Source organism: Glycine max, chromosome 9 (genome assembly GCF_000004515.6).
Source record: "Glycine max cultivar Williams 82 chromosome 9, Glycine_max_v4.0, whole genome shotgun sequence".
Taxonomy (NCBI): domain Eukaryota; kingdom Viridiplantae; phylum Streptophyta; class Magnoliopsida; order Fabales; family Fabaceae; genus Glycine; species Glycine max.
In genome coordinates this window covers 7,120,113-7,134,165 of record NC_038245.2, presented here as the reverse complement: position 1 = coordinate 7,134,165, position 14,053 = coordinate 7,120,113, and the positions used below count along the sequence as shown (strand labels likewise).

The window sequence follows — 14,053 nt, the reverse complement described above, 5'->3', positions numbered from 1 at the left end:
GGTGGGATTATTGTATACTCATATAAAAAATATATCCACAATTAATTATTTAATTACCTTATAAGAAATACATGATTATTTTTCTCCCTCGTGTATTTTCAGGACTAAAAAATCTATCTGTGAAAGAAATTTCCCCTCTCAATTTATTTATATTTTTTTAAGAAAAATAATTAATTTAATTAATCACATTAAATTTAAATTTGTTAGAGAGTATTTTTTGTCTTAAAAAAAATAGTTATCTCTCTTTTTACTTAATTATTTCTCATCCAATTAATTAACGTCTAGAAAGAGAGTAATTAATTAAATATAATTTTAAAAGAAAAAAATAACTAATACATTTGAAAATTAAAAAATGATCTTATAAAAGAAAACAAACAATTTTTCTGCAAAAGATCTAATAAATAAGGAGGAGATACTTAACAACAAGTCTAATAATTTAATATTAATAAATACTAGCCAATAACATAAAGTAAGTATATTTATTTATTATAGATTTTATTATTCATTTAGTTTTTATAGTTGTACAATTTTTACCTTTTAACCTCTGCTGAAAAATCACCCATTTTGGAATTAAAATTCATAGGAATTAAAATTAAAAATAGTATGTATAAGAATTAAAAGGGGATGATTTTTAAATATAGGAACTAAGGTAAAAAATTTACAATTATAAAGACTTTGATCAGTCTAACTTTCATTCAGAAACTAAAATTTAAATTAAAAACTAAAGACTTAATTAACTTTTTTTTTAAAATAACTCCTGATTCATTAAGTTTACTTTTGTAGTTGAAAGAAGATTTGTAAGACGAAGACTTCATCTTACCCTTTGGTGTAAACTAGTTTATGAATAAAATCATTTTTCTATTTTTGAAAAATGTATTTTTGTAACACCTAATTTTTGTTTTTCTATTAACTTGATTTGCAATATTTATAAGTAAAAATATCAATTAAATCCTAAAATTTAATTAATTAGAGTTTCTCATATTTTTTAAGAAATTTTCAACTATTAACTAAAAAAAGGCAATCAAATTTATTAGGGATATTATTATGGTTAGTGACAATTAATCATAATTAACCTTCTGAAAAATTTTGAGGTAATTTTTGTCTGAACAACCTCCTAATAGCTCTCATATTTTGAATTTCAAATGCAGTTGATTATCTATTGTAATGTTACTTCAGTTTGTTACCAATCATCAGTAGTTTATGATTTATTGTTATTCTATCTTTTGTTAGTTACGTTTAAATACAAGCTCAATAATCTCATTTAAGCATGAAATAATATTCAACAATTATCCTCTATATGGTATCATGCGCCCTTTAAGCTCCAAAGTCTTTTTTTATCCACAAAAGATCTCCTCTAATGCCTCATTTAACACAAGAACCATTGTTAATTTCCTGACTGGTTGAGTTTAATCTCACCAGCAATCTCCTGATCAAACTATCCTACATTAATTGCACAAGCAAATTACGCGTTTTTGGCACAATTCCTTGCCCTCTCGAAACCATTAAAGGTAATGGTATTGAAACTGTGAATCCCGATCACTCTCTTTGGTGTAAGACAACCATGTTTCTCTTGCTCTCCTCGGATCTGAATCATGTGGATCACAGGCACAAATAGTTATGTCCTTTGTTGTCTCATGCGATGATGCATGGACCAAACTAAAGAAGGCTTATGCCAATCGCTCTCTTGCTAAAATCCTGTCCTTCAAGCTCAAGGAGCAGCTTGCCACGATCTCCAAAGGTTCACCTTTTGTCCATGATTATCTTCACCAGTGTAATTTTGCTCTCTAAACATATCTTAATATTATTACTTAATTACACTATCTATGTAATGTTGGTAAATATTTGTGTTTTAATTTAAAATTTATAAATATATATTAATTATATTAATTCTATTTTATAAAATAAAATATTTATTTTAAATTTTCTTAAGATTTTGTTTTAATGAGTCAACTAGTTTGTTACGTTTGTTGTGAGAAGTATAGATTGGTTTCCAATGATCATATTTCTAACGGTCATATTTTGTTGTTGCAAAAATGTTTATATATATTTTTTTCTCTTCTCTAAAAAAAGACACAGAGCAACGTCTGGTTTCTTTCTCCCAAAAAATTGTCTCTTTCTTTTCCTATAAAAAAAATTTATTTTTGTGAGAGCAAGAGTATTGGTGTTCAGAATTCGGGGATCCTTTCACTGCACACGATCGGAACCAACCGGTTGTCGTATCTTGGGAGAGGAGTGTAATCAAATTTTCCTACCAGTGCAGTGGGGCGTTTTCTCTCTAAAGATAGTGTTTACGCACTTCAACCCAAGCTATATCTTTCTTCCCCTAATTTATTTTTTTCTTGTGCTTATTGTATGTTATAATGCATTATTCATGTGCTGTCAATTAAATTTATTTTACTACTGTTATTTTGTTATTTAATTCAAGACTGTGCATCTTCTTCGTATTTATTTTCTTTCATTTTTATTTTATTTTCTAACAGTCTTAGAGAGAAAAATTATTTTTCACCTTCTTCTTGTATAGTCTTTTCTACAGTAGCATTCTATTTTATCAAAATGTCCATCATGGATATGATTAAGTCCCTTTCCGGTAAGCCTAAAAAATTTACAAGTGAAAATTTTTTCTATTGGCAACAACAAATGAAATTCTGGTTTACTGAATTGGATTTATACTCTGTGATTTTTAAAAGAGAAATAAAAATTTCAACTTCCTCTACTGATATAGTTCAAACTGATGCAACCATTAAGCATAATGTTTCTGATAAAGATATTTTATGTCATGGACGCATTTTAAGTGCTTTGGCTGATAACATATATAAGATTTTTTGCCATACCAAAACTTTTGTTGAGTTATGGGAAGCACTTGAATTGAAATATGGATCTGCTGAAAAAGGTTTAAGTCGTTACTCTTGTGAAAAAATGATTGAGTTTCAAATGATTGATGGAAAATTTATTTCAGATCAGATCCATGAATTTGAAAACATTGTTTATGACATGAAATTGAAAGGAATCGTTTTGCTTGACATTATGCTTGTGGCTTTCATGATTTCAAAATTGCCTCCTTCGTGGACTGATTTTGCTCGAAGTCTGAAACATAAACATGAAAGTTTTACCTTTGATGATTTGCTTGTTTGTCTCCGCATTGAGGATAAACATTGTTCATCTAAAAAACACTTGCAAAAATCTGATTCTCACCCTAAGGCCTATCTTGTTGAGAGCTCTAGCAAACCTTTCTCTAAGTCCTTCAAAAGACATGGGTTTAACAAAAATAAATTTGGTAGAAAGCCTTCATTTTCTAAAAATAAGAACAATGCTTTTAATAACAACAATAAGCCTAAGGATAAAAATTCGGGGAATGAAATTTTTTGCTTTGTTTGTGGGCGAGCTAATCATTTGGCCAAGAATTGTTTTCAACGTCAGCGCCAACCCACGTCTTTCCCTAAACCTCAGGCTAATGTTGTTACCATCAGTGCTGCCTCTGATTCCCCATCTGACAGGTATCATGTCACTAGCCCTGAGTTAAATTGTGTTTTTAACTCAAATGATTGGTTTATAAACTCCGGGGCTAATGTTCATGTGTGTGCTGATAAAAAATTATTTTCTTTATATCAAGAATCAAGCACACGTACTGTGAGCATGGGGAATGAGAGTATAACACATGTGTTAGGAGAAGGTCAAGTGAAGCTAGAGTTATCTTCAGGAAACTTTATTTTTTTAGATGGTATCTATCATATTTTTGATATTAGGAAAAATTTAATAAGTACTTCTTTGTTAGTCCAACAAGGGTACAAGGTTGTTTTTGAATCCAATAGAGTTGTTATTACGAGACATGGTAATTTTATTGGTAAAGGCTGCATTTGTGATGGTTTGTTTAAGTTAAGTCTTATGTCTCAGTCTATTAATAAAATATCCAATATTTCTTCTTTTGTTGCAAATGTTGAATGTTCTAATATGTGGCATGCTAGACTTGGACATGTGAATTTGAATTCTATCAAAAGAATGATGTCTCTTAATCTTATTCCTTAGGCTTTCATTGATTTAAAACAAAAATGTGAAACATGTATTCAAGCAAAGCAACCTAGAAAATTTTTTACTACATGTATTGAAAGAGAAACTAACTTGCTTGAATTGGTTCATAGTGATGTATGTGATAGTAATGATGTGTTAACACGTGGTGGTAAGATATATTTTATTACTTTCATTGATGATTTCTCCAAATATTGTTATGTGTATTTAGTTAATCACAAAAGTGAATTGTTTGATAAGTTCAAAGTATATAAAATAGAAGTAGAAAATCAATTAGAAAGAAAAATTAAAATTTTACGTTCCGATAGAGGTGGAGAATACACATCTTTAGAAATGAGTAATTTTTGTGAAATGCATGGTATTATTCATGAAGTGACACCTCCGTATGCTCCTCAATATAATGGTATTGCGGAAAGAAAGAATCGTACATTGCTTGATATGGTGAATGCTATGCTTGTAAGTTCTGGTTTACCAAGTAATATGTGGGGTGAAGCTTTGTATTCTGCATGTCATATTCTTAATAGAGTGCCTTATAAAAATTTTGAAAAAAACCCTTATGAGCTATGGAGAAATAGAGAACCAAACCTGAAATATCTTAAAGTGTAGGGGTGTCTAGCAAAGGTAAACATCCCCATTAGTAAGAAAAGGAAAATTGGACCCAAAATTGTTGATTGTGTTTTTGTTGGATACTTTATGCATAGTACTACTTATAGATTTTTGGTAGTTAATTCAGAAGTGTCTGAAATTTCTAATGGTACTATTATGGAATCTAGAGATGCTACTTTCTTTGAAAATATTTTTCTTTGAAAAATAAATTGTCTAAATCTGTTTGTGATACTTCTTGTTCTAATTTGTCTTCTTGTAGTAATACTAATAGGGACATTGTGTTTGAACCTAGGAGGAGTAAAAGATCTAAAAAAGTTAAGGATTTTGGTTCTGAATTTTGCTCTTTTTTGCTTGAAGATGATCCTAAAACTTATGGTGAGGCCATGAGGTCTATTGATGCACCTTTTTGGAAAGAAGTTATTAATGATGAAATGGGTTCTCTTAAAAATAATAAAACTTGGTTTCTTACTGATCTTCCCCCTGGTTGTAAAAGTATAGGTTGTAAGTGGGTTTTTCAAAAGAAATTAAGAACTGATGGATCTATAGAAAAATTTAAGGCAAGACTTGTTGTAATTGGGTGTAAACAAATAGAAGGTGTAGATTTCTTTGATACATATTCTTCTGTTTCTAAAGTTACTACCATTAGGGTCTTAATTGCACTTGCTTGTGTTTTTAATTTAGAAATTCATCAAATGGATATAAAAACTGCCTTTTTAAATGGTGAATTAGAAGAAGAAATTTATATGAGCCAACCTGAAGGCTTTGTAGAACCGGGGAAGGAAAAGAAAGTTTGCAAATTTGTTAAATCTTTATATGGTTTGAAACAAGCTCCAAAACAATGGCACGAAAAATTTGATCAAGTTGTTCTTTCGTATGGTTTTCAAATCAATAATACTGATAAATGTGTGTATGTGAAACAATTTGATGATAATGGATGTGTCATTTTATGTTTGTATGTGTATGACATATTGATATTTGGTAGTAATATGCAATTCATAAATGATGTGAAGTCTTTCTTGTCTAGAAATTTTGATATGAACGACCTTGATCCTGTAGATGTGATTTTGAGTATTAAGCTTATAAAGAAAATTGATGGCATGATTTTAACCCAATCACACTATGTTGAAAAGCTATTGAAAAAGTTTAGCTATTTTGATGTGAAACCTGTTTCTACTCCTTATGACTCATCCATCAAGCTAAAGAAAAATTTGAGTAAAGGAATTTCTTCACATAAATATTCTCAAATTATCAGTTCTTTGTTGCATTTGACAAACTTCTCTAGGCCTGACATTGCATATGTAGTTGGTAGATTAGGAAGGTATACTAATAATCCTGATCATTCTCATTGGATTGCATTAGAAAGAGTTTTTAGATACTTAAGAGGAACCATCAATTATGGCATTCATTATACATGTTTTCCTACAATAATTGAGGGGTTTAGTGATGCAAATTGGATTTCTGATTCTGATGAAACAAAATCAACAAGTGGTTATGTTTTTACTTTAACTGGTGGTGCAGTATCATGGAAATCTGCTAAACAAACTATTATTTCACGTTCTACTATGGAAGCAAAAATTATTGCTTTGGATACTTCTACTAGTGAGGCTGAGTTTCTTAAAAATTTGTTATGTGATTTTCCATTGTTGAATAAGCCTATACCTCCAATTCCAATGCATTATGATAGTCAAGTTGTTATATCTAAAGTTATTAGCAAAAATTTCAATGAAAAAAGAAGACACTTAAGAGTGAGACATAAGTCTATTAGAAATTTGATTTTTCATGGTGTCATTTCTCTTGACTTTGTCAGGTCAGAAAATAATATTGCGGATCCGCTTACAAAAGGGTTGACGCGTCAACAAGTACTTGAGTCGTCGAGGGGAATAGGACTAAAGTCCATTATTTAGTTACAACAATGGACACCCGTCTCTGTGTGATTGGTGATCCCATGAATGGAGTTCAACGGGTAACAACGAAATTGTTTGTTGACTAAAGTACACCAAAATGAAATTTGGCGGAGCTGTTCCGTTTCGCATTCCTATAACGAGGTGTATTATAAATTGTGACAATATTAAGGTTGAGGTATTTATATATGTGTATTTTTGGTAAAAAAAAAATACCTCTTAATGAATCCGATGACAATTATTGTAAGGGTGGGGGTCACAACCCACTCTTTGAGGATTCACCTAGTGAGTGTAGTGGTGGGGCCGCCACTGTGAGATATGGGCTAATCTCTAAGTGACACTCACAAAACAAGATACAAGCGCAAGGTCGTGTAACACGCTACCACTGATCAGAACCTAATTGAACGCCAATATTGTAGGGGTTGCATACTAAAGTCCGGTTAAAGAATATGTAGTTCAAGACAATCAAGTCACTATATTTTTCTCGGATGGAAGTTCATAAACACTAGGTATAAGGCTCAAAGCTGGAAGGTTCCTTATACCGAAATACAATATCACATGCTCTTTCTCTTATATTTTTATACAAATTATCTTTTAGAAAATATATTTTAAAATTTTAAATTATGTGGGGGAATGTTGGTAAATATTTGTGTTTTAATTTAAAATTTATAAATATATATTAATTCTATTTTATAAAATAAAATATTTATTTTAGATTTTCTTAAGATTTTGTTTTAATGAGTCAACTAGTTTGTTACGTTTGTTGTGATAACTGTAGGTTGGTTTTCAACGGTCATATTTTGTTGTTGCAAAAATGCCTATATATATCTTTCTTCCCCTAATTTATTTTTTCCTTGTGTTTATTGTATGTTATAATGCATTATTCATGTGCTGTCAATTAAATTTATTTTGCTACTATTATTTTGTTATTTAATTCAAGACTGTGCATCTTCTTTGTATTTATTTTCTTTCATTTTTATTTTATTTTCTAACATGTAAAAGTTGGACTAATTTAATTGATGGATTTCACTTTTAAAAACTTTGTACATTAGTTTCAAAAACTAAAGGGATAGCGTTATAAACGTTCATGAATCAAAATTAATTTTTACCCAAAAATTAATCTCATGTTGAAGTTTAATGCATGTGAAGATTCAATTATTATTACTTTATAAAATTTATCTTTGTAAGATTACAACGTCTGATGAATGCATGATAATGCATGGATTGGTTGAAACTACATGCACAGACAAATATTGTTATAGCAGCTAGACTTTTAAATCACGCAAAACATAGGCTCTCGGCCTTTTCTTGTCTAGTTAGGCGAAAATTCGACGAATCCTATGCTTAGAATCATCTTTAGTTGCTAATTAAGAGCATCGCACCAACTCTGTTTATATATAATTTACACAAAACTAATCATAATAATTGGATATAATACATGCATGAATTCACAATCCTTGTGATTCTTTTCAGCCAAATTAGTCAAAATCCGTACCTAATTTATTGAATTAAGCGGTACTTATATAAAGTTCCAAACTCATTCATCACCAATCAATTTCACACAGATTCTGTTAAGAGCACAGAAGGAAAAGGAAATAGGAATGGGAATGGGAACCAAGCTTTTGAGGCCTAGGCAACCTCCAGAACATAAGAGGGAAAAATAAAGGCTTGTATATTGGTCTCCCTTATTAGCTATTTATAAGCAGCCTATAAGATGCTAATGCTACTATTCGATCATAACAGGAATGCAATAACAGAATTGTAGCAGACAAGGTATAACAGAATGATGATGGCAAACAATAACCAAGCATCCTCTCCAATCCTATCGTGCCAGCTCAATAGATGGAAGACAAGGTATAACAGAATGATGGTGGGAACCTGCTGCATCTTCTCCTTTCTATCATCCCTTATGCCATCCAAAAGCACCTTTTCCTCAAGGTGATAAGTGGTCTTCAACTCCCATGCTTCCCATGAAGTATCGTCAGGTGACAGGCCTTCCCACTGAACTAAGACCTGCAATTTGGGATCAGTAGTGGCAGATTCCCAACAAGTACCAAGTATAGCTAAAAGGGTGATGATAGGTTGATTTTCAATTGCTGTGGCAGGTAGAAGTAATGGAGAGTTGATTTCTGCAGTTGAGTGATGAAATAGTTTAAGCAGAGAGCTGTGGAAGACAGGGTGGATAAGTGATCCCTCAGGCAATTGAAGTCTATAAGCAACCTTGCCAACTCGTTCCAAAATTTGGTATAGCCCATAGTATTTCTTAGCAAATTTGGAGTAAGGTGGGCGTTCCTCGGAAGCAGATAGTTGCCTGTGAGGCCATAATTTAACCATTACCCAATCCCATACGTTGAAAGTGACTTCCCTGCGCTTGACATCAGCAGTTTGCTTCATGGTTTTCTAGACTTTCAAAAGCTTTTTCCTTAGATCTGCGAACACCTCCTCTCTCTTGGTCATGAAGTCATCAACAACCTTAGTGTTTGAGGTTCCAACAATGTACTGTGGGATGCTAAGAGGTTTCTTGCCAAAGGTAGTCTCATATGGAGAAACACCATAGCCTGAATGTATGGAGGTATTGCAAGACCATTCAACCCAATTCAAGAACTTCCCTAATGAAAAAGGTTTCTTGTGCACAAAAGCATGGAGATACTCCTCGATGATGCGATTCAAGACCTCAGTTTGTCAGTCTGTTTGCGGGTGGTACACAAAACTCATGTTTAGTGCCACGCGACCAAAACAACTCCTGCCAAAATCGACTGATGAACAGAGGACTACAATCCGAAAAGAGGCTTTTGAGCATTCCATGGAGTTTTCTGACGATGTCCATAAAAAGGAGCGCAACAGTGTAAGAAGTATGATGAGGTGGAAGCATCCCCAACTGAATCCCTTTCAAAAAACGATCCATAACCACAAGGATAGTGGTATGGTCGTGATATGCCGGCAAGCCCATAATAAAATCCAGAGTGATCTTTCCATGGCCGGAACGGAATTGGTAATGGACAAAGCAAACCCACTACTTTTCTGGTTTCATACTTTGTATGTTGACAATCGACATAAGCTACTACAAAGTGTTTGGCATCCTGTTGAATCCCGGACCAATTGAAGTTCTCGCGGATCCGTGCAAGAGTTTTTGCTATTCCCATGTGCCTACCTCTGGGAGATGAATGAAACTCTGTTAATAGAGTGTGAATGAATGGTGATCCTTGAGGTAGACAAATGCGACCGCCTTTCATGATGAAATATTGGATAATAGTGTTATCTGGATAAGCGGCTGGGTCATCAGAGATGGCTTGTCAGGGTGCAAGAAAATCGAGATCGTTAGATAATTGCTGTTTGAGTTCCTTTAGAAATGTAAAGCAGGGGGGCGACAACACCAAAAAAGTGCATGGGGAAGTCTCAGGAATTTAGGATAGAGCGCTCGTAACCACGTTTGTCTTGCTGAAGCAATATTGGATCGAATAGTCATAGCCAATCAGTCTGGCTAAATACATTTGTTGCTCTGGTGTTTGCACCACTTGAGTCATCAACTCCTTGAGGCTCCGATGGTCCGTGAGGATGATTAAGTGATGGCCCAATAAATATTGATGTCATTTCTTTACTGCAGTAGTAATGGTGAAGAGTTCTCGGACATAGGTGGAGGCATGAAGCAGCTTGGGACTGAAGGATTTGCAGAAAAAAGCAATAGGGTGACCCTGTTGAGACAAAACCACACCCATTCTGACGTTGGACGCGTTTGTTTCCAGAATAAAGGGTAGTGCGAAATTGGGCAGAAGCAAGACCAGAGCTGTCGTAATTGCATTCTTCAAGTCGTTGAAGGCTAGTTAAGCTTCGAAAGTCCATTCAAAACGGTCATGTGTCAATTGTAACACCCTGAAATGTTATTAGTAATTATAATTGATATTTGATTTAATTTGCTGTGTTATTTTATCCGTAATTATTTTCAAAGAGGTGAATTTAGTTAATAAAGGGGTGTGGGTAGATAAAAATATAACTTCTCAAAGAATCCTCATGAGAAAGCTTCTCAAAGAAGCCCACGAGGAAGCTTCTCGAGGAAGCCTCTTAATGAAGCTTCTCAAGGAAGTTACATGAAGCTGTCTCGGTAAAAATGCTTCCCAGCCATCGTTTACCGTTGGATCTTTTCGAAATTTGGTCTGGAGGTTCATAGGATAGAGGTCCATGATTTGACCGTTGCGATCTACAATACGACGTCCGGCGTGTGAGGAACGCTTCCTTTCCCGTGAGCATAAGCACTTGAGTGTTTCAGCCTTTGCTTTTCGTGTAGACTTGGAAAAACATCATTTCCTTCTCCTTCTTTCTTCCCAAATCCATTTCCAATGTGCCAAGCTTCTTCTCCCAAAGCCTTTTCTTGTAGCCTTGGAACCCGTCGATCGGAGTGGAACCGTCCAACTTGGCTCGCGGTTTCGATAGAGAACGAAGCCCTAATCTGACCTTTCGTTTTCCTTCGAGGTAACCATGGTTCTGCGCTTGTTTCTTATTAGTTTCATCTTACCTTTGCATCATTTCTGAGTTTGGAAACCGCCATTGCATGTTTTACGCTTCCTCTGAATAACCCTAGAGCAAAGAAACTTTGTAAAACGTTATTTCTTCAGGAAATGGGTGTTATTTTCGTGACCTACACTGAATCCCGGTCACATTGGCGTGATCGGAATTTCAAAATGATGTCCCTTTGTAAAACCCGAAATGCCCTCAGCCCTTTCATGTAGTGACGTGGGCTTGCGTAGAACCGACGAGCGGGGACGAAAAAGAAATCTCCAAGTGACGTGACGAGGAACCCGTGGGGAGCTCACAATAGGTGAGGAGAGTTTATTATAAAACTTACCGTTTTGACACCATAGTTAGGGTCAGGGAACCTAGCTATGAGAATATCTGTCTGTCCTTGTTGCATGCTGATTTTCTTTCAAGAAAACTATGTTTTTAATTAATGGGATGCGATATAATTGTCCTTGATGTGCATGCAGGTTTTCCAAGAGAAACAATGTTTTTAACTAATGGGATGCGGTATAATTTGTAGAAGCAAAGCTTTATGGTGAATCAAAGGTGATTCAAAGGTGTTTTGATGATAACAATGATGATAACAAAAGATGATGACAAAAGTGATGACAAAAAGCTCAAAGATCAATCAAAGAACAACTCAAGTGAATCAAGAACAATTCAAGAGTTCAAGATAAGAATCAAGAACAATTCAAGAGTTCAAGATAAGAATCAAGAAGAATTCAAGACTCAAGAAGAAAGTTTAGAGTCAAGAATCAAGATTCAAGGTTCAAGATCTCAAGAATCAAGATCAAGATTCAAGACTCAAGATTCAAGAATCAAGAGAAGGCTTAATCAAGATAAGTATGAAAAGTTTTTCTGAAAAATTGAGTAGCACATGATTTTTCTCAAAACATGTTTACCAAAGAGTTTTTACTCTCTGGTAATCGATTACCAGATTGTTGTAATCGATTACCAGCAGCAAAATTGTTTTGAAAAAGTTTTCAAATTGAATTTACAACGTTCCAATTAATTTCAAAAAGCTGTAATCGATTACAATGTTTTGGTAATCGATTACCAGTGCCTTTGAACGTTGAAATTCAAATTCAAATGTGAAGAGTCACATCCTTTCACATAAAAGCTTTGTGTAATCGATTACACTTATTTGGTAATCGATTACCAGTGACTATTTCTAAATAAATCAAAAGATGTAACTCTTCAAAAAGGTTTTGACTTTTTCAAATTGGTTTTAAGTTTTTCTAAAAGTTATAACTCTTCTAAATGGTCTTCTTGACCAGACATGAAGAGTCTATAAAAGTAAGGCTTTGTTTTACATTTTCAATTTAATTCATTCTTTCAATCTTGAATACTTTTCCAATCAATCTCTTACAATCCTTTACAAGCCTTGAATCTCTTTGAACCTCTTCTTCTTTGTACCAAAAAGCTTTCTAAAGTTTTCTGGTTTTCTAAACCTTGAAAACTTGTGCTATTCATCTTTTCATTGTCTTCTCCCTTTGCCAAAAAGAATTCGCCAAGGACTAACCGCCTGAATTCTTTTTGTGTCTCTCTTCTCCCTTTTCCAAAAGAACGAAGGACTAACCGCCTGAATTCTTTTGTGTCTCCCTTCTCCCTTGTCAAAGAATTCAAAACGACATAGTCTGAGAATTCTTTTGATTCTTCCTTTTCTCTAATACAAAAGTGTTCAAAGGACTAACCGCCTGAGAATTCTTTTGTATCCCCATTCACAAAGTATCAAAGGTTTAACCGCCTGAGATCTTTGTCTTAACACATTGGAGGGTACATCCTTTGTGGTACAAGTAGAGGGTACATCTACTTGGGCTTGACTGAGAACAAGAGAGGGTACATCTCTTGTGGATCAGTTCTAGTGGAGGGTACATTCACTAGGGTTTCAAAGAGAACAAGGGAGGGTACATCCCTTGTGGATCTTTGCTTGTAAAAGGATTTTTACAAGGTTGAAAGAAATCTCAAGGACCGCAGGTCGCTTGGGGACTAGATGTAGGCACGGATTGTTGCTGAACCAGTATAAAAACTCATGTGTGTTTGTCTCCTTCTTCCCTACTTTTTTACTTTCCGCTGTGCATTTTAATTTCCGCTTTTACTTTTGGTTTAGTTTCTCTTCTACTCCTTATTCTCTTAACAACATAAGTAAAAACCTTAGAAGAGTAAATTTTTTAATTAGTAAAGGTTTATGAATAATTAATTCAACCCCCCCTTCTTAATTATTCTGAGGCCACTCGATCCAACATAATTGTTATTGATATGCATGCTGGTTTTTCAGGAAAAACTATGTTTTGACGAATGGGATGTGATATATATTTATTGTGATGAATGAAATTGTTGTCTTTATTTGACCTGTGTTGTTTGAAGTCTCGGGGAGTGTGAATCTCAGGCATGAAAGATATATGTATAGGCAGAATACAACTTACTGTTAATGTTGTTATTGATGACTTTAATTGATATGTGGTGATATGATATTTGTGATGATATTGATATGAGGTGACGCTATTAATGGTGGACATGTCAACATGAATTGATGATATTATTGATAATTATGTTAATTATGAAACGAGGTTGTTGTGGTTGTTGATAATGTCATAAAGATGAGACGATGATTATGTTGAGAATGATATTGAAATGGAATGTTGATGATGTTGGAAATGCATTGACATGTGCATGTTGTGTATGTTCATAGGGGGTGCATTGACCTTGTCGGACGACCCATTCGTGGGGGACTAGAGTGGTTAAAGAATTTAAGCATTTCTGAGGAGATGCTTAGGCGTTTTAATTTGTCCATGGTCATTGCATTTGATGGTGCCCATGTTCGATACGTTGGATGTTGTGTATGTTCGTGGGGGGGTGCTTTGACCTTGTCGGATGGCCCATTCATGGGGGACAAGAGTGGTTAAAGAATTTAAGCATTTCTAAGGGGATGCTTAGGCGCTTTAATTGGTCCATGGTCATTGCACTTGATGGTGCCCACGTTCATATGTCGTATGTAGTGTATGTTCATG

General features: G+C 34.0%; 1 protein-coding gene across 1 annotated transcript; it reads right to left on the bottom strand.

Moving 5' to 3' along the window:
- Positions 1–8,930: 8,930 nt before the first annotated feature.
- Positions 8,931–9,673, bottom strand: LOC102663200 (uncharacterized). Its single transcript, XM_006587965.1, has 2 exons — positions 9,373–9,673; positions 8,931–9,088 (listed from the first exon to the last, which is right to left on the bottom strand). Exons 1-2 carry the CDS (start codon positions 9,671–9,673, stop codon positions 8,931–8,933), a joined length of 459 nt encoding a protein of 152 aa, XP_006588028.1.
- Positions 9,674–14,053: the final 4,380 nt, after the last annotated feature.

What these genes read in the sequence shown, in the direction of transcription:
- LOC102663200 (XM_006587965.1), bottom strand. Translation starts at nt 9,673, where the DNA reads ATGGGAATAGCAAAAACTCTTGCACGGATCCGCGAGAACTTCAATTGG. An exon ending in CTCATCATACTTCTTACACT is followed by an intron (nt 9,089 to 9,372) that starts GTTGCGCTCCTT and finishes CCATACATTCAG; the next exon opens with GCTATGGTGTTTCTCCATAT.